The sequence below is a fragment of the Schistocerca nitens genome, chromosome 3 (assembly GCF_023898315.1).
Source record: "Schistocerca nitens isolate TAMUIC-IGC-003100 chromosome 3, iqSchNite1.1, whole genome shotgun sequence".
In the NCBI taxonomy this organism is placed as follows: domain Eukaryota; kingdom Metazoa; phylum Arthropoda; class Insecta; order Orthoptera; family Acrididae; genus Schistocerca; species Schistocerca nitens.
In genome coordinates, this window is record NC_064616.1 from 604,866,345 (window position 1) to 604,888,177 (window position 21,833).

Genomic DNA, 21,833 nt, shown 5'->3' on the forward strand with positions numbered 1-21,833 from the left:
GACAGTGCTCATCCACACATGCTGAATGTCTCTGTGCTCTGTCAGTGTAATGTTGAGGTACTCCCATGGTCATCAAGATCCTCAGATCTGTCCCAAATATAACATATCTGGAACTATGTCAGACGCCAAATCTGTCCCAGTGCCAATATCCAAGATATCAAGGAAAAGTTACAACATTTGTGGGACAGCTTGTCCTAAGATTGGGTACAATGGCTTTGTGACACCCTCGCTAACTGAAGCGGTGCATGCACATAGGCCAAAGTGGAAGTCGGTTCATACTGCCAAGTTCTTTGTAAATGTGACTAGATTTTGTAATAACTGAATTGACATCGCATACCTTCTCAACCCATGAAGCTTCATTTCATTTCCATCTCTCCTTCTCAGCACTTCACTTTTTTGTTGGGCAGTATGTATTCTTTCTTGTTTAACAGATTGACACATTTGCTACTGATGATCAGCTGTTTGCTATATATGTGATATTCTAAAAATCAGTTGAATATGTCAAGTAAATATAATAAACAACTAAGTAAATTAAAGAGGAAACATTACTGTGGATGATGATTAGATATCATAACTGGAGTGAATAGCTATTGTGTCTATCAGGAATGTCAGTTATGAATTAAATTTAATCTACACAAGTCTGCAGACTACTGTCAGTAATACTCTTGATATAGAATACTTTTTTCCTCTTATTTTTGTAATGAAAATTAGTGTTATGAAGAAACTTTATTTTGCTTTCTTTCAGATTTATTAGATCAGGAGATAGTGCCATCATTATTAAAAAAGCCACTCCTGAGAGTTCTGGAACATATGTCTGCACAGCTGTCAATTCTGCAGGCTCAGCAGAAAAACAGATGGATGTATTTGTACGAGGTAGGTTCTTGATGTAATATGTAATGTTGGTGATTTATTTGTTAATGTGAATTTCATAAATCTGAAACAGACTAGGACTCAGATCAATGTCATTTAAAGCCCACTGTTTTCTCATGCAGTTCTTTATAAATAATTGTTATTGGTAAATAGAGAATTTATCTTTCTAGATCTTTTAACAGTGTTTAACATGGTCATTAATCAGCAGCATGATATCATGATACAACTAGAGTATCTTCTTAAATGTCATTGGCTCAAAGAATTTTTGGCTAATAGAAGCTTGTACATTATGAAAGACAGAAAATACTGAATAGGAATGGAAGTCTTGTTGGATGTGCACCAAGGAAGCATAACAGAACTGCAATAGTTTCTCAGTACACATAGGGGTTAATTGTATAATGTTTTTAATCTTAGATTAGTGCAGAAAATCATCTTGGATCAAGATGAAATTGAATGCATTGACTATACACCAGACTCAGAGTATAGCACTATTCACTAGGGCCATCTTTCAGTAGCCAAATTTTGCAGATCAATTCAAGTTCAAATGCAAATGTCAGTTCACAAACTAGTGACATTACAAAACAAACACAAGTTGAAAAGAAGCAGATAATAATGGAGTTGCTATCAACAATGTTGTTAAATATATCCATCAAGTATTTGAAGATAAATGCTTTGCTCAAGTGACTTTTTGTGACCTAAGCAAATGGACTTTCATAGTGTTAAAAGTAACAGCCTTAAGCTATTAAGATCATATTTGCAAAACCGTAAGCAAGCCATCTGTGTTGGGAAAGAAATGTCCAGTATAGAACAAGTTAAGGTAGGTGTTCCGCAGGGATCCGCGCTGGGCCCTTTCCTTTTCCTAATAATGACAAATGACCTGTCATCATTTATTAAATCCAGAACAGTACTCTATGCTGATGATACAATGTTTCTGAATAGCAGTAATGATCTTAATAGCCTTAAAACATGTGTTACAGAGACAATTGAGCCAACTTCACTCTGGTTTAAAGCAAATGGGTTCTTGCTTAATGAAAGCAAAGCCCAGCAGATGGTATTTAGTTTAAAAGACAAGTTTCCATCAGATGATCCTAGTTGTGTTAAATTTTTGGGGGTATATTTGGATGATAAACTTTCTTGTAATCCACATATTAAGTATATTAGTGGTAAATTGTCTAGGGTAATATATTTGTTAAGGTGATTAATGCTCTGTGTACCTAAAAATTATGTTAGAGTATCTTACTACTCATCATATCCTACGGTATTATTTTATGGGGAAACTCCACTTGTGTGCATGATATACTATTGCTTCAAAAGAAAGTTATTAGGATAATCACAGGCTCACCATACAAGGCTCATTGTAATCCTTTGTTTACTCAACAAAAAATCATGACAGTAATAAACCTATATATTTATTATGTTTTAATCTACACAAAAAAGAACTTACCTAAAGTAAAACGCAGGGCAAATATACATTGTTACAGCACTAGGACAAACAACTGTATCTATATGCCCTACCACAGACTGTCAAAATCAGTTAACAGTTATGAACTTATGGGCCACAAATTATTTAACAAACTTCCACAACCTATACAAAATTTACCAGAGCAACAATACAAACAAACACTTTATGACAGGTTAGTTGTAAACCCATTCTACAGTATAAAGGATTTCATGACCTGTGATATTAAACTGTAACATTAATAACAATTCTGTTCTTTTATAGCATGTACTGTATCGTATTATGTGTATGACTTTGTCTATTGCTGTAATGGCTTAAAGACAATAAAATTATTATTGTTATTATTATTACTAAAATGGCAAGTAAATATTTGTATATGCTGCTCCTACACAACTGACACTTAAAATATTTTTGTTGACCTGTAAGGTTAGGTTAAGGAGATTATCAACTTTGTAAGTAATTAGTGCAGATAATAATTGATCTCAAAATAATTCTTGGAGAAGACTCACAATTAGTGTGATAAGTTTAAAGACAGTTTATGGACTGTTAGTGGCAGATTAATAAAGGGAAATTCAAAATATTTTCAGTGAACTGTTAAGTACATAGAGCTCAAAAGCAGCCAGTAATAATGACAGCTCTTACATAAATGCTGTGTACTCTTGAGTAGCAATATCTAAATAATTTGTATTGAATTTTTTACTACCACTACTGAACATGTGCTTAAGCTGCTATCACCGCTGCACACACATTGATGAACAGAGTTATTAGAAAGAATATGTAGGCCTCGGTCAATTAGGTAACTGATATATATCATCCAGTGAACAAAGGAACATTGTTTCATTGGCTGTATCCATGAGTACAGTCATGTTTGATCACATGTCAGCTCTCGGGATTTTTTTCTGCTTGCCACTTCTTTGTCCTTTGGTATTCTATGTTATTGTGCAAAATGCCAATTTCTTAATTTAGTATTCAGAATAAAACTAAATCACATGTGTCCTCCACAATAAACAGTTAGTGCAGCAGATGAGGAGCCTGAAATTGATGACACTGTATTTATTTGGAATGTAGAATTAATTTTATTCGTCTCATAACACACAGTAACAAATCAAAGATTTTTGTACTGGAGACACGTCAAATTATTTTTAAAAAAGTAATGTTATAATAATTAACATATTTAAGCAGGAATTTCTGAATTTTTAGACATGAATAATGTAACAAGAACTTATATAACACTGATGATCGTTTTGCAGTTTGCAATACAGTTTATACAATATATTGAATTTATTAAACAATACATAATCTTTATTGTTTCTTTTATTCTCAAATTGCCAAACTGTGCTGCATGAATTCTTCAATTGAATAATAACATTTTTCCACTAATGTATGAAATAAAAATCTTTTTAGTGGGTCAGACTCCACATTTAACAGATTTGTGTTATTTAATTTACTGGTAAATTTTTAATCCCGTATACAATGATATCTGAATGTAAAGTTTTAAATTATGAGAGGGAAGTTTGAAACTGTGCCTGTGATGAGTACTGTAATTGTGGTTGAAATGAAAACTGTCAAGTGAGTTTTGATTTTTGTATATGAAAAGAAAAATTTTGTAGATGTTCAGAGAGGGAATGGTTAGTATTTTTAATTTTTTAAATAATGAGTGACATGATGGACTAAACAAATTTCTTATGATTCTCTTTTGAAGTGTAAGTAGTCTCGGCCTGTCTGTGAAGCTATGGTCTGTGAAGCAGTTCCAGTACCTACAGAAAATGAAGTGAACAGTAATGAAAGTACGAAAAGTGTGGTATTTATTAACAATGTATTGACATAAAAAACAGTTACAATTGGTGTAATCTTACGAAATGTCAATTTGCAAACTTGATTTTCTTCAGACATTGCAAGCTATTTCATCTGTAAGCAATAAATGGTTGGTGGATGGCAAACAGAGTAGTATATATGTATATTTTCTTGTTTTTGACACTACCACAATGTGCAGAACATAACCTTGGAAGAAGTTTAAAATCAATAATGTCTTTTAGCCATTGATAAACATCTATAAGTTGCTGTGACCTATGAAAGATAATCAGATCTGTGCATGCTTTCTGTCTTCAAAATTTATTACAAAAGCATAAAGAGCTGTAACAGATAAACCAGTGTTTTTATTTTGGGCCAATGCTTGTCTTTGGCTTGGCTGTCCCACTCACAAATAAAATACAACGTTTTTGTGTAGCCACATTTTTACCCAAGTAACATGGCAGCTACTTTCAAATCTCCGCATGTTGTCCAAGAATGCTTTTCATAGTTCATGTATTTCAACACAGCTTCGAGATTTTCATGCATCTCTTTATGGTGTACTGAATTGACACAAACAAATTTCCATTATGTAAAAGCACACCTTGTAGATTTTGTTTTGGTGAATCAATAAACAATCTACACTGACTTGGATCATAAGTAATGTTAAGACAAATCAATAAACCCTTGATATCAGAACAAAAAATGATATGGCCTTTTTTAAAGAATTGTGCTAATTCATTTTCTCTCTTTCTGTACCAAGAGAATGACACTTCAAGCAGGAGAAGACTTTTTGCTTTCAGTTGTGACCCAAGCTATTTGTTGGCATCTTTTGTCAGATTCAATTCATGAGTTAAATCATTTAGTTCATTTTGTCTAAATAGTTCTGGTACAGAATCTTCTTCTGGCTTGTTAACATCATCATTGTTGCATTCATTTTCTGAGCTGCTCTGCTGTAGCAAATCATCAAGAATGGGAGTCAGAATTGGAATATGGAGAGATTCATCATAATTAAGGTTAAGACATTTTATATCCTTCTTACTTCTTGTGTCATGACTTTCATAAATAACAATCATATTCATGATTTTGCAACTCCCTCCAAACCATGGGAGCTACAGAAGTCATTGATTTTCTCTTCCCATTTCTCTATAGTCCCAGTCCCTCAACATGCATGCACCAAAGTATGCATAGCAGACATTTTACACAAAACTATTAATGTCCTTAGAAATTATGTAGCTTCTACAAATGTAACACAATGTGTTTTGGTTATTCAAACAATTGTGGGAACTCATTTCTAAGAAACTGCAAAACTACTTTTAACAGTGCAAATATAACCTCAGGACACTATAGCATGTCAACAATGAACTAGTTTCCCACCTAACAGTGAGAATAGCCAACTACTTCATCTTACTAAAATAAAATTTTCTCTACTTGTAATAAAATTTCTCAGTTTGGAACTTTGGTTTAAATGAAAAATGAGTTTACTTGGTTTGTGGAAAACTGTACATGATAGGAAAAAAAATAGTAACAGATCTGAAATAAGTATGAAACAGAAAGGGTACTTCGAGAACAGTGAAATTTGTGTAAACATCAAAAAGTATGTTGCGTAGCTGTAATATATCTCTTTTTCAAGTCAGTGTCTCAGTTCTTGGAATCAATACAAGAAATAACAATAGTCTTCACAAAGATTTAAAGAAGGTTTCTATTATTCAGGAACACATGTTTTCAATAAATTGCAGCCATAAAAAGTTTTACTATGTATAAAGACCAGTGCAATATGTGCTTAAAGGATTAATTGGTAGCAATCTCCTTCTGTTTCACTGAGGAATTTCTAAATAAAACTGGCTGATGTGTACATATTATTTATAATGTCAAGTAATGTACTACTGTCCATCTTAAGTGCAGTAATTTGATCAAGCTAAATAAGTTTTGCAGCTGGTTTTCCCTTTGATGATTCATGTCTACAATAGCCTACAATTATCATACACACCTCAGTGGATAGTAAATTTCAATGTTTTGCAACAAGTTTCTTATTTCCATTTTAAATGGAAAATGTGCTTAAGATTTTTTTACTTATTTCACGTCCATGAGGACCATTTCATTTGGGATCTGGGGAAGATACAGCAGCAAAGGCTTTTTTCTTTGTAAATATATTTTATGTATCCTTTCTTCTATGACATGTTCTACAACCTTGAGGACTTCCTCACTCTGGATCTTTGGAACAAAAAGTACATCTAATCTAATCTTGCCCTTGTAAATACTGTAATATTTTACACTTCCATAATTTAATGAAATTGACTCCGATTGACTGTATGAAGTAATTTCTATAATCTACCAGAGGTGTGGTATGACACTACTGCTCTCGTCAAGATTTCTTCTTCATACGTTATTTGATACTGCTGGTTATGTACATTACTCATCTCTAAATGTGTTCACCTATTTTTGCCACGCTATTTCATTTCATGCATAATCTTTTCAGCATCTGTCTTGGTACACTTAAACATGCTGCAGTTATTGCCAATCTGTGTTATTTTAGATTTTTCCTTTTTTCTGGTCAGTAGGTCCAAGATATAAACATTGGAAGCAATTACATCACATCTTAATAATTTATCTCCATCCACTTTCCTCCTAAAAAATAGAGGACATTCTCTGAGGAAACTAAAAGCTAAGTGAGACAGTCATACAGTACTATATTTGCGAGTGTGCACAGCAAAACAGGAGTCGCCTATAGGAAAATCAGCACTGAGACTGTAACAAAAGTTCAAATGTCAGTTTTCAAACTTTCTAAGTGTTTGAGGCCTTCCTGTTTAGCCCTTGAATGATCTACTTTCCATAAGTTCATTCCTCTACATGCCAGAAAAATGCAACTCTGTTCATGAAAGGTACCATATATCTGTCACCACAGAAGTTTTTATTATTTGCTTGTAATTCATTGCGGGATCATTTTCTCCTCAAAACATGATATCTGTTGTCTTATAATATTTTGTGTGTGATCTCAATCTGACATTTCATTTTAGGGGAAAATGAAATGAACGACAAGATAAGTAGCCAAAGCACACCTGCTCTTACATAATGGTTTTACATAGTGAAATTTTAACATGAATATGTGTCATTATAGCAGTTTTCTCATATCTGAGAAGTTCTATATACTGATCAACTCATAAACCTGCAGCTTACTGATTTCATATATCCACTGGTTAAAGTTCTTTTTGATTTAATGATTAAATGTTTAGTTAATCTCAGAATTAATTCCAAAACAGTTTTACTCAATTTAATTTACAGTTGCACCTGTGATCAGCAATACACCAACAAAAATTAGTGCAGTTGATGGTCAAATAGTAACATTAAATTGCAAGGCAGAGGGTATACCAAGCCCAGTAATTACATGGCTTAAGAATGAACAACCAATTACCCTCTACAAGAAAGATATAATTTTCCTTGATAATAACTCAACAGTGAGGTAAGCTTTCAGGTAAACAAATATATGTGTGGACTTCCATTTCTTTGTTAACACATTAGAGCCCTCTTGATGCCAAATCCAGTATTTTAGTAGTAGTAGTAGTAGTAGTAGTAGTAGTAGCTTTATTCATTTGTAGATCACTTTTTACAAGGATATAGGACATGTCAAAGTATTTATAAGTTCAGATCAATTTAAAATAAGCAAATTTGTACACACATATATTTACAGACTTCTAGTTAGAGACAATCATTAGATTTACTCCTGGTATTCAATACTTTTTTTACAAATAACTTATTAAATAATGTAATGCCACACTGTTCACTCATATCTCACTATCAGTCACTGCACACACTATACACACATTGTTTCATAACACTTCGCACACACACACACACACACACACACACACACACACACACACACTGGTGATCTCTGGGCCATTTTCTGCACCACGACTTCCCATTTGCTATCCTGAAAAACTGAGTCAGCATCCATCATCCATCCATCATGAGTGAAATGTTGAGCTCAGAAAGAGGAAGAGGTGTTAGTATTGTGCTATGCATAGCTTGGAGGTAAGTATTACTTGAAAGGAAAAAAAGGAAGGAAAACATAAAGTGAAGGTGTTATGTGGAATTTTTTGTGTTTTATAATCATCATTATTATTATTATTTATTTGTATAACTTTTTTTTATCAAACCTCTACTCTTTTTTATCTAAGTAATCCTTCAATGTATGAAATGTATTGCATAACAGGTACTTCTTAGCTGCCTTTTTAAATAAGTGTATTTTTGCAATTTTAAGACTTGGGTTTTCAAAGTTGGTGTCTTTGCATGTTCATAACTTTGTTTATCTGCAGCTGTCTGGTGCTAAAAAATTGGAAACTTGAGGCAAGAATGAGGTCAATTAGACTACAGAAAAAGATTATTAGACTAATGGAGTGGGTGAACCAATGATCGTCATGCAGGCAGCTATTTAGGACAAATAAAATACTACCTCTTCCATGTTTTTATTTATTATAAAATACAATTATTATGAAAGAAAAATTAAACAGTAACAAGCCATTGATCACCTATAATGAATCTGTACACAGTTACCACACAAGACAAATAAATGCTTTACATCTACAACAAAGAAATACAGCATTATTACAGAAAGGCAAACTCCATCCTAGCTTCAAACTTTATAATGCATTCCCCAAATCCACAAAAATAATAATGGATGGAAATAATTTCAAATCAGCCTTGAAGGATTACTGGGTCAAGAGTAACAGTGCACTAAGAGTATTTAGAAAAACAAAACTGTAGCATCAATTAAGATTGTGTTTGTAAAGCGTATAGTTAATAACTAATCAAATAGTCTGTAATATTACTTGTTCTTGCTGAAAGAAAGTTTCAAGAAACATGTGTAGTAATTAAGGAACAATTCAATTTCTTTTGTACACTGTGCATTCCTAGGTTCAAAGGGCCAATAAGTAAAGCAAGTTTTATCTATATTTATTTGATTGAAATTTCATTTAGAGACCATCAGCTACTCAGAAATTTCTGAAAGCTTCCTTTGGTGACTACTCTATGTTCGTTATCTTTTCCAGGTTCCTTGCTAACAATTTTGATTCTGGTTCATACAAATGTGTCGCTAGAAATATAGCTGGACTGAGTTCTAAAGAAATTAAGCTATCAGTATTTGGTAAGTTACATATTTCATTTTACCGTATGCTAAGAGACTTTGTAATAAATTCAGTAAATGGTAAAAAGCATAGTTTCTCTTACCAAATAGCATAGAAATCTTACTCAGGTGTATTAACAGAGGCCTTCTCTAGTGATAGGAAAAGGTGGCTACACACAGAATGTAAGTAAAATAGATATATTACTTTTATTGAATGTGTAGGGCATTATAAAATCATGTTTAATGATGTTATGAATGTATCAAAAGAAATGTCAAATAGTGACTCAGCATAAAAATAAATCAAAGGTAGTACGCAGCAGGGTTAAATCTGAATTGGATGTTTCTGTCTGTAACCATAACATTTCTATTATTAAGCCTGAAAATAACACCACCAGATCCAGCAAAAATATTTCAGTGCTTCAATTACTTTTTCGTAAATGTTGTGAAATCTGATTTCAGTGTAGCAGATTACCAGAAAAAAAAAGAAATCTGTGTTGGTTTGGTACAAATTTCAGTTGCCTTCAAAAGTTTAGAAATGTTTTGCAGTAGCATAGAAAATATTATATTATATATACCAAGAAAGGTAATTAAATCTGTGCATAAAAGAATAGACCATCCACTGGCTGCATCATTTCCGCAATATACACCTTCCAAAAATATTAGAGTGAGAACCTGTTGAAAGTCTCAATAATCATCTTTTGGAGCTTGGACCACTGCGAGAGAGCCATTGAGACTGGCAGGTATCAATGGGAATGTGAAGCAATGTCGACTTCAGTGCCATGGTTGGCTGTGCTAGGTTTCTCAGTTGTGGATCTTTGGCACGAACATACCAATCCAGGTGGTCCCATAGATTCTTAATTGGGTTTAAATGTGGGAAGGTTGGTGGCCTGTGTCATACAGTAAACCAATACTGGTTCTCTTTGAACCATGCACATACTCTGTGAGCTGTGTGAAATATTGTATTGTCCTGCTGGTAGATGTCATTATGCCAAGGAAAAACATGTAGTGATGGACAAGGTCTCCAAAGATAGATGCATACTTCTATTGATCCACTGTGTCTTCCAGAATTATGAGATCAATCAAGGAATGCCACAAAAACATTTCCCAGACCATAATGCTCTGTCCTCCAGCCTGGAACCTTGCGACGATTGTTGCAGGATGATTGGTTTCTGACATTTCACACTGAACACTCCAAAAGTCATCTTTCATGTGAAAAGGCCACCTGTTGCCACTCAGTCAATGACCAGTTGCAGTATTGATCTGAAAATTCCAGTCTTTATCGCCAGTGAACAGCAGTCAGCATGCATGCAGGAAGCAGGTGCCTGCTGCGGAGGTGCATAAGTTCTCTGAATGGTTATTGAGGAGGTGCTGTTGGTAGCCCCTTGGTTTATCTGGTTGGCCAGTTGCTCAACAGTTGCACATTTATTCAACTATACACATCTCCACAGCTATTGCAAAGCATGAGGTTATTTTGCACAACCAGTTTGGCTTCTTCCAAGAAAAATTCACTATAGGGACTGTAAGTGACATTGTTGACATGATATGTGCTTCTCAAGACAAAAATAATAAAGTGAGGGGTCATATGATCTCACCAAGACATTCAGCTCAGTAAACAACTTATTACCAATCCATGAAATAAAATAAACAATAAGGACATTGCTCTGCAGCATATTGCTTCATATCTATCTCACAGAAGACAGAGTGTAATTACCTCCTCATAGGCAGCAAATTATTCTTCAGAACAGAAAACAGCAACACAGAGTGTCTGTCATGTCTCTGTATTCAGTCCTATTTTCTTTTGTTCTCTGTTAATGACTTTTTCATTGATGTTTATGTGCCTTCAGTTCTTTTCCCTGATGATACATCCGTTTTAATTGAGAATCACAAAGCAAGAAAAGTCTATGAGTGCATCATTAATATTCTAGATACCTTTGAAACCTAGTTCCAACTAAACAGACTGACTCTGAACATCTAAAAAATCCTTGTGGTACAATTAACCTTTAAACTCCAGAAGACAACTGTAAACATTAAAAATGGGGTTGGTCAAAAAGGGACCACGTAGGGAAATTTTTGAAGAATTGAAAATTGTTAGCTTTTCGAGCCATTTAGATTTTTGAGTGCATATGCTACTTGAAGTCTCAGCATTATTAAACAAAGTCTTCATAAGTATGAAACAAGAAACAAAGATAGAAAGTTTACTATATGAACCTTAACTTTTATCCAAGGCTTTACCTCAAAGGCACAAGAGGATTTCACAACTATATTGGTAAAAAAAGATCTTACAATCAACAGCATCTATAGCGTTGATGAATTTTATGAAATGTTGGCTTTAAATTAAATATAAGCCAAGAAATTGTTTGCAGTTATTTCCCAGTGATAGATGATATAATGGTATTAGTGATCGTGCAGTGTCATGACTGAGAGTGACACACAATTATTTTCCGAATGCTCTGTATAGAGATGGTAAATAAATACAATGCAGTAAGAACAAGAGACAGTTTACAACATTTGCAATGGAATAAAGTTATATACTGTGCAAGCATGTGATAAAGAAAATAATGAAAACTGCCTGTAGATATTTGTGTTTAGCTAGACTACGTGTATAGTACTTATGTGTATTTAAACTTTATGCATTTGTGTATATTTAATTAGTGAACACATTCAAATGACATCCATTCATTTCATATTGTGTACAAGTGGAGAAATAAATAAATAAATTAGTATCTCCTTGATATATAGGTCAGGCAATTTTTGGACTCTAATCCATACCAGTGATTTAGATCATCCTACTTTAGGATATGATTGATTACTTGCAGCACAGAGTCAAATGAAATGGCAATGTTGACTAATGCCTTGGAACTCAGTAGCACATTATAAATAGCAATTCATATGATTAGTTTGATAGAAGAGCTGAAACCAATGAGTAACGTCTTGCACCTGACATTTGTAATAGTGGGCCAGCAGGTCTGCCAGTTTGTCAGTACTCGGTAAAGAGGGATCATGCTGGGAAGAAAGATTTTACAATAGTCAAGAAGTTTGCAGCCACACAATGCAAAAATGTGATTACAGCATTTATTGACACTCCAGGTTTGAACTGTCACAAAACAATCCAAGATGGCGGCTACAGTAAAAGTTAAGCAAGTGTCCTTCCAGAAAAACTTAAATTTTGCCGTAAAAAAGAAATCGTGTGAAAATTGCAAAGACGAAATCAAGAAACTGAACGAACGCATAACGAGCTTACAGTTCATAATCGGCAGTTTGAAAACGGACGTTTCGAAAATACAACAAGAAAATAGTGAACTGAACACGCTAAAACTTGTGCGAGATAGTTCGTCCGTTACGGAAAAGTGGTCTAATGTAAAGTGCAAGAACAGTAAGTCCAAAGTGCAAATTCGGAAAACCTGCGAAAGTTACGCAAGCTTTGTGCACGAAAACACATTTCAAGTACTTTCGATCGCCGATAGTGAAAATGCAACTTTCAGTTCGCATGAACGATGGGAAAAGCAAAAAGGCACTTTGGGGAATAAGGTAAGAGAAGAAAATTTACTGAAGCAAACAACTGTGAAGGAGGTCAATATAAATGTGCCGACCAAAAATTGTGTCGAAGTGTGTAGTAAAACAATACATAACGATTCGCAAATTGTGAACTCCAATAACAGGAAACTGTTTGTGTTTTCTGACAGCCATGGTCGTGGACTTCCGAGTAAACTAAAAGAAACAACTAAAACATTTTCGTGTGGTATAGTGAAACCGGGAGCCCCACTTAGCGAAATCAAAAAAATGACCGAATCCGCAGAGGCAAAAAATCTGCATGATAAAGACTTCGTTGTACTTATGGGAGGCGCAAACGATGTCTACAAAAATGAGACAGCGAGTGCAACGCGCGATCTTAAACAGTGTCTGAGGAACCTCACTCACACTAACGTAATACTTGTCAATATTCCGCATCGCTATGATCTTGTAAGATGGTCATGTGTTAACAGAGAAATAGAAAGTGCCAACAGTCAGTTTGCAAAAATCTGCAGACATTTTAAAAACGTGGAATGCGTTGATATAAGCAGTATTGGACGTAGATTCCACACCCAACACGGACTTCACCTGAATGGCTTGGGGAAAGAATATCTGACAAGCCTGATAACCAGGGTAATAAAAAACCATCAAAATAAATTCAAAACCAAAACGATAATTGCATTGCCATCGCCTGACTCCACAACGAAGACGCCTCAAAAAAATTCATTAGAAACTTCATCAGCAGCAGCAAAACATGTAAAAAAAGATCAAATTTTAACAGAAATAACAGTGGACATCGATTTCAACAACAAAGGAACTACTGTTCCTCATCAGCCAAGTATTATTTTAGACGAAAATAACAAAAACGAGAAGACTCCAAGTTCACAAGGAAACACAGCAGCAGTGGTAGAACCAACATTTGAAGTGTCAGAAACAGCACCACCATCAACAACAACAAATAGAAGGCTGTTGGACAGAAGAAATGCTGAGCCTCCTTCTCATCTCAACGATTTTTTATGTGTGGGCCTGAAGAAAAAGAAGGGACAACAGTAGGTAGTGTCAGGTGTCTCCTCTCTCCTGTCTCAAGGCAGACTCCAATGGATTCTCAGTCAGGTAACAGCACTAATAGAATAAAAAAGCAAGAGGAAGGCATCTCTTTCTTTCATCAAAACATAAGGGGCCTCTTAAACAAAACAGACCAACTCCTTATTAACATTAGTGAAAAGGACAGTATAAATAATGCCCAGATTTTGTGCTTAACTGAGCACCATGTTACTGATAAATGTGCCTTGCCATCTATAGTAAGTTATACTTTAGTAACATACTATTGTAGGGAAAGTAAAGATAAAGGTGGAGTAGCAATTTATGTTAAGGATAGTGTAGCATACAAAGCTATAGATATTAAGGAATATTGTGTGGAACAACAATTTGAGGCATGTGCCACAGAAATAACAACTAAATTCTACCCAATAATAGTGTTGGCTGTCTACAGGGCTCCTTCAGGTGACATAAAAACTTTTCTGCATTCAATGGAACTACTACTGTCATGGTTACATTCAAAAGCGAAGGATATTGTAGTATTAGGTGATTTCAATATAAACTTTTTGACAGAAAATAAGAATAAAATAGACTTTGAGATTGTGATGACCTTACACAATCTGACATCAGTAATAAACTTCCCAACAAGAATTACATCCGAGTGCCAAACTATGATAGACAACATTTTTTTAGATGTAAATAGACATCAGAATTATATTGTCAGGCAGGTTATAAGTGGGCTTTCAGATCATGATGGACAAATTCTCACTATTTATGACGTTAATCTGTTCAAAAAAGAATTTCCTCGATGGAAATTCATAAGAGTAATTAATGAAGAGGCGAAAGAAACTTTCAACCACAGGTTGCAGCAAATGGATTGGTCTTTAGTATATAGCCATGATGATGTTGATACTAAATTTAACTGTTTTATAAATGAATTCTGTGCTCTTTTTGAAGAAATATTTCCCAAGAAATGGGTCAGAAACAGGGCCTCCAATTCTGTAAGCAAGCCTTGGATTACAAAAGGTATAAAACAGTCATGTAAAACCAAAAGGGAAACTTATGCTGCAATAAGATTCTGTAAAGATGTAGAAAAATGGGAACACTATAGAATATACTGTAAAATTTTGAAGAAACTAATACAGAAATCAAAAGCCCTTTATTATGAGAAGAAAATAGATAATTCTAATAATAAAATAAAAGCAATTTGGAACATTGTAAAAAAAGAGACAGGAAGAGATACAACAAGTAAAGAAGATATAAATAATATCAGATATGAAGGTATCCTAGTAGATAACCCCAAAACGGTGGCTGAGATTTTTAATAAACACTTCCTATCAGTAACTCAACAGATTGGTTGCAAGCCCGATGTTGACGAAGCTGTAACTCTTTGTCAAGCCGTATATTCAAACAAAATTTCAGAAATGCACCTTAATCCTGTTACTGTAGAAGAAATTCAAAAAATCATCATGTCTCTAAAAAGTACGAATTCTGCAGGGGTTGATAATATATCTAGTAATTTATTGAAATATTCTTGTGTGTGGATAAGGGACATTCTCTGTCATATTTTCAATGCTTCCCTTCAGAAAGGTGTTGTTCCCATTAGACTTAAGTATGCCATTGTGAAGCCCCTGTACAAAAAGGGTGATAAAGCTGAACTAACTAACTATCGACCTATCTCTTTGCTGACAGCTTTCTCCAAAATTCTAGAAAAGCTAATACATGTAAGAATTACTGTTCATCTCATGAAGAACGAAGTTCTCAGTAAGAGCCAGTTTGGCTTTCAAAAGGGCCGTTCAACAGAAGATGCAGTCTACGCACTTGCAAATGAAGTCCTAGAAACTCTTAATGAAAAAATGCTAGCACTTGGTGTCTTCTGTGATTTATCCAAAGCGTTTGACTGTGTTGATCACCAGATTCTCTTGCAAAAAGCAAAATTAGTAGGAATAAGTGGTGTTGCAGGCAATTGGCTACAATCGTACCTCCAAGACAGGAAACAAAAAGTTGTGTTGAATAGCTTGGGTGGAGTATGTGACACTTCCTCAGATTCTGAATGGAGTTCCATTACATGTGGAGTGCCCCAGGGCTCAATTCTTGGGCCACTATTATTCCTGATTTTTATAAATGATCTACCATCATGTACAAGCCTGCCGTGTAAATTTACATTATTTGCTGATGATACCGCAATTTTTATGAGCAGTAGAACAGACAACAATCTTGAGGAACTCATTAATCACATACTCTCAGATATAGTTAATTGGTTCAAGGTGAATGGTCTCTCATTAAATTCCAGTAAGACCAGCTTTATTCAATTCTGTACAAAAACAGAAAAAGAGAGAGAGATAAGTGTGACATGTGGTAATCAACCAATAGTTAGAATGGAAACAACAAAATTTCTTGGAGTGCACATTGACAAGAAAATGAACTGGTCTTCACATATTATTGACCTCTGTAAGAGGCTTAGCTCTGCTACCTATGCTTTACGGGTTGTCACTACATGTGTTGAACCTAACACTGCAAAAGTGGCATATTATGGCTATTTTCATTGTCTCATTGAGTACGGAATTATTTTTTGGGGCAACCAGCCATTAGCAAGGAAAGTGTTCAGTGCACAGAAGCGAGCTTTAAGAATTATATGTGGATTGCGCCCAAGAGACTCTTGTAGAAATAGTTTTCGTAATCTTAAAATATACACAACTACATGCCAATATATTTTTTCTCTCATGTGTTTTGTTTGTAAATATATAGAGATATTTCAACCAAACAGTAATTATCACGAGCATAATACACGGAGGAAGAATGACATACACAGTGAACTCAGAAATTTGAGCTTGGCACAAAAGGGTGTCCACTACACTGGAGCAAAACTCTTCAATGCTCTTCCTCCCAAAATAAAGACAGAGATTCATAACAAGAGTGAGTTTAAGAAAGCACTAAAAATATTTTTGCTAGAAAAAGCTTTTTACAGTCTAGATGAATTTTTAACTAAATAAATTGTAATATTTTAATATTATATAATACAAGTTGACATAATGCCACTATGAATTTTATTTAACCTGAGCTCTGTAACTGTGTGTTCTCCGTATCTGTGTTCTGTAGTGTTTTAATGATTCTAAGAAAATATGTATTTTCTTTTTCTGTATTGCTGCCCAAAGAATTTACTGTATAAATTTTTATATAATTATGTACTCAAATTTCTGTATATGCTAATAGATTATCAGATTGTATTTGTAAAAAACTGACTCGTTCCACGTCCTTGTGTATCCAACACAGTTGGACCTATGGAACACGAAATAAATCAAATCAAATCAAATCAAATCAAATCAAATGTGGGATAAAATCCAGAATGAATCATGCACTCTGCAGGGGAGTGTAAACTTTCTTCCAGGAGTGCTAGTGCCAAAAGGTATGCACATCTTCCAGAAGTTTGGAAGGTAGGAGGGAGATACTGACAGAAATATACTGTGAGGGCTGATCTTGTGTCATGGCTGGATAGCTCATGCGGCAAGAGCATTGCCCATAAAAAGCAAAGTTTCAAGTTTGAGCCATGGACTGCTTATAACTTTAATCTACCAGGAAGTTACATAGACTATAGTTTTCCTATATTCACAGATGCTGTTGAATTGTGGCAATGGGAAAGACTCAATCAGACATAAGTATGAGGACAACAGTGAGAGGTGCTGTGTTATTTTATGAGTAATTGGTGTTGTTATTGGTGTTGTTGTTGTTCTTGTTGTTGTTGGTGGTGGTGGTGTTAAGTGTTTGTGGTTGGGTTGATGGTGGTGGTGGCAGTGGCAGTGGTGTTGAAAGAATTGTTGTGAAGCTTTCAAGAGATCTATTTACAATCAAGTTCATAGTTTGAAAAATGTAATTAATCCTACCAGTATCTGCAGTCTTCACCTTACTGGATTCTAAATAATACAACTAATTAATGAGAGAAGAAAATATCTGAACCCCACTGCCTAATAACAACCTCAGTGCTTCAACTTCAACAAATTAAGAAGTCTGATCATGCAGAACACAATTTATAACAATGACCACAATAAACACATATGGAGACACTGTGTGTCTGAGAAAGAGAGAGAGAGAGAGAGAGAGAGAGAGAGAGATGGTTAAAGAGGTTGATCATGCAGAACACAATTTTAACCACAATAAACACATGTGGAGACTCTGTGTGTGTGAGAAAGAGAGAGAGAGAGAGAGAGAGAGAGACAGTAGGCACATAGCAGCTTTGACAGGGGCTGAATAATGAGTTAGTGTAACACATGTTGTTGTGGCTGGCAACATGACATCATCTTGCTGACTGAGGAAACTCACTGATTGCCAAAAGTGATGATCCGATGCATTTTTCTTGGTTGCAAAAAAGCTATTGTAGATGTTAAGCAAACTAATTATTACTAATTTCTACTGTTATGAACTGCTGGATTTTTATTTAAATGGATACAACTGTCTAGAGCACTCATTTAATTGCAGGGAGCCAGTGGTGTGTGCTGATTTGAAACTTCTGGGGATTAAAACAGTCTGTCAGACTGGGATTCAGATTTGGAACCTTTTCCCTTTTGTAGGCAAATGGTCTGCCCACTGAGCTACCCAAGCACATCTCAAAACTGGTTCCCACAGCTTCACTTCTAGCATAATCTTTCTATATCATGTGCACTGGTAACTTGAAAGATCTAGATTAGAGTAAAGTTTATATCTTTTGCCAATTAAGTAAGGTAAATTGTGCATTTCAGATATTTGTGTCACTATGCCTAAGTTTAACATTCCATTAGTATATGCTTGTTTTTTGGAAATAATCTTGAAACTGTGTTTTATATTTTCAGTTTTAAAATTGAAGTAGGAAATTAGAAGAGTTAACAAGACACTAGCTGAGAATATTTTTCATTCATTGTGTCTCTATATCATTTTACTTATCTCAGTGCTTTTGATTTCAGTGCCTCCAAAGATCCATCCACCTTCTGAAGAACTCATTCATTCATCCCTGGGCCAAGTAATAATTCTAAACTGCCATGTAACAGGATCACCAGAGCCAACCGTTATTTGGAGGAAAAATGAGGATCTCATTTACAACACCACAAATCTAAGGTAATACTCTCCAGTCATTTCTTCATTTTTGAAACTCTTTCAGTTAAATGTGTTATTCAGTATAGCATCATACTTGCAGACTGATATATTTTTATGCTTCTTATTTATTACTTTGAATTAAAGTTGAATGCAGGGAAATGTTTTGTTTGGAGCTTAATATGTGACATTTATCTTGATGCATTTCCAATAGTAGTTGCTTGGATTGATTCCACAACTATATAAGCCACTTTTTAGGGGAAGATGATTGACTGAACAGCTATAGTTTTCCATTGAGCTTTATTCACTTACCAGTTTTGGAAACATATTTCTATGTCAGTACTGTAAGATATGCCCCATTGGCTTAATATGATCTATATAAGAGCAACGACTGTGAATTTCATGGGGGGAGGGGAGCAACAAATGCAGAGACAGAGAGAGAGAGAGAGAGAGAGAGAGAGAGAGGTACTTAGCTATGATGTGACTGTAACTACATCATGGTTGAGCACTGACCACAGCATGGAGTGTTTTCTTTCTTTCTTTTCTTCTTCTTCCTCCTCCTTTTTTTCCCAGGAATTTATACCAGTGGTCTTGTGATACAAAATTAATCTGATATGCAGCACTGAGAATAGAAATATAACTGCCCAAAACCAGTCAACAATTGAAGTTTGAAGAAAAATTGAAGCCCAATAGTAAATCTTCTTCCTCTAAAAAAAATAAGAGCATTTGAGGCCTACCACAATACAGTTGAGCAACAGCTTGTAGAAATTTCTGACAAATAAGTAGTCTTTCATGCATACCATGCAAAATTATAATAAATTCATGAGCAATTGAATGAGAAACAAGGGTTGTGTTACTACAAAGGAAGAAATAATTTAGTGTGTAATGTTCATTCATACTTTCACACATGTGAGATACTCATACCATCAGAATTTGCACTAGCTGTCAGCAACCACAATTGATTTCAGAATGTTAAAACATGCCGTGTCACAGCATTTGATTGCAGCCACATCATAAGTGACTGGCCTTCGGACAATCCATTTCCAGGGTCATGCTTGCACTGGTCATTTCGCATGCTACCATGTCAAGAGTGTACTGTGAACATTTTATTTGAGGATAACTGCCATATCCAGAACGTCCATGAACAATCACATCTAGACAATATAAATACCATAAGGGCCAAAATTTATGGTGAACAAAATAAAGTTACGTATAACAAATGGAGCAGTTTTTCATTAATTAATCTAGATGAATGGTCTTGTTAGTCTGTCACAGATTTTTACAACTGAAATATGGACCACAGTGCAGTAAGCCTCTTGTCTATTACATATTAGAATACAATAACTGGTTGGCAGCCATAGCTTCCAGTATCATCTCCTTGCTATGGGGCATAAAAATTACAGCCCACTCTTGTATCTATACTCACCAGTCTTCTCATGACAAACAGATTAGCATAGGGACCAGGAAGCTGTCTCTGGACAGTCAAATCATGGGAAAAGGATGCCTCGATATATGTTGGCTCAAGTCAGTGACTGGGTATGAGGGTATTGAAAACCACTTAAGGTGTTGTAACCCATTTACCATCAGAGCATTATTAATGGTGCGCTCTTGTGTGGAATGTTTACATAGGGTGAAAGGGGTCCCTGGTATTGCTGTAATTGTGTCACTATGGCAAATGGTACAGGAACGCACTGTCTGATCATATGCCTTTGTTTATCTGTCTGCAGCTCCACTGCCCCATTACTTTTGAATAGTGTCATATTGGTAGAGCAACATTCCTTTAACATACAATCATCCCACAGTAACCTTAAACTCAATTATAATTAGCACATCTGCAGATCACAATCAGGAGGTATGTATATGGCTTGAATCCAGTTCCAAGTTTTGTCTGCAACTTCTGTGTGGCAGTTGTATAGTCAGGGATCTACATCTACACTCCACAAACCACCATAGGGAATGCAGTAGAGGGTACTTCTTGTACCACTACCTTTCCCTCCCTTTCTGTTCCACATACAAATGGTGTGTGGGAAGAATGATTGTCAGTAAACCTCTGTATTAGCTCTATTTTTTTCCATGCAGCATTCTTTTTGAATTGATGACATATTTTAAACTTCCTGTCATAAATTTCTGACACCAATTACAAACAATAAAAATACATTCTTTTTATTACTGGTACTTATAAATGATAGCATAGTATTGGTGCAAATGAAAGTGTTCTACTCCTGTAAAAGTAATTCCTTGATACTATAAAGGCATTTATTGGTAAGAAACTCCTTCAAGGCTGTTTCAAAGTATCTTCCACTTTAATTCATTTTTAAGTGTTATAAAATCTGACCCCTTGTAATAGAGGCTGTTGTCTGCAGTCTTTGTGCTATGACTTTCTAGTTGATAATCACAGTTCTCCTAGTGTTATGAATGTGTACATCGTGATTTAGACTAATGTACTGCTTGTATATTAAAATTAATTGAACATATTTATAAAAGTATATTAATTGCAGTGTTAGTTATTTTTGAGCATATCTTTGCAAGACTTATTATAACTAAGCTTGTGCAGAATCTTTACTGCCTTTTTTTTTTTTTTAAGGATGAATGCCATAATTATATGCATATTACATGCCCATACTTCAGTTCCATATGTGAGCTGAGGATACACTAAAGCATAGTAGAGCATAGTTATTCCCTCATTATTCAGAAGTTATTTCCTCATTATTCAGAATTTGTGACATTGTCTTCATTGTGTAAATTGATTTCCATAATTTTTTGGCATAAAGATCAATGTGATAGTCACAGGAGAGTTGTCTGTCTATCATTATGTCAAAAAAGGCATTTGTATCATCCAGTTTTATTTCTATACCATCATCAGACACTATGTTCCACTGGACTCCATTGGGTTGGTAATGTACATGAAAGTCAATTGGACTTGTGTTACTAAGGTTTAAACTTAAACAATAATCTTGGACGTAGTTCTCCAGCCAAATAAGACAC

At 34.8% G+C, this 21,833-nt stretch overlaps 1 protein-coding gene across 1 annotated transcript in view; it reads left to right on the forward strand.

The window, feature by feature from the left end:
- Nucleotides 1–21,833, forward strand: part of LOC126248535 (hemicentin-1-like) — an 838,517-nt gene that overhangs the window by 423,919 nt on the left and 392,765 nt on the right. Inside the window, exons 23-26 of the mRNA XM_049949594.1 lie at nt 746–873; nt 7,400–7,577; nt 9,166–9,260; nt 18,722–18,872. Of these exons, the coding sequence (XP_049805551.1) occupies nt 746–873; nt 7,400–7,577; nt 9,166–9,260; nt 18,722–18,872 (552 nt within the window). The remainder of the gene's footprint in view (nt 1–745; nt 874–7,399; nt 7,578–9,165; nt 9,261–18,721; nt 18,873–21,833) is intronic.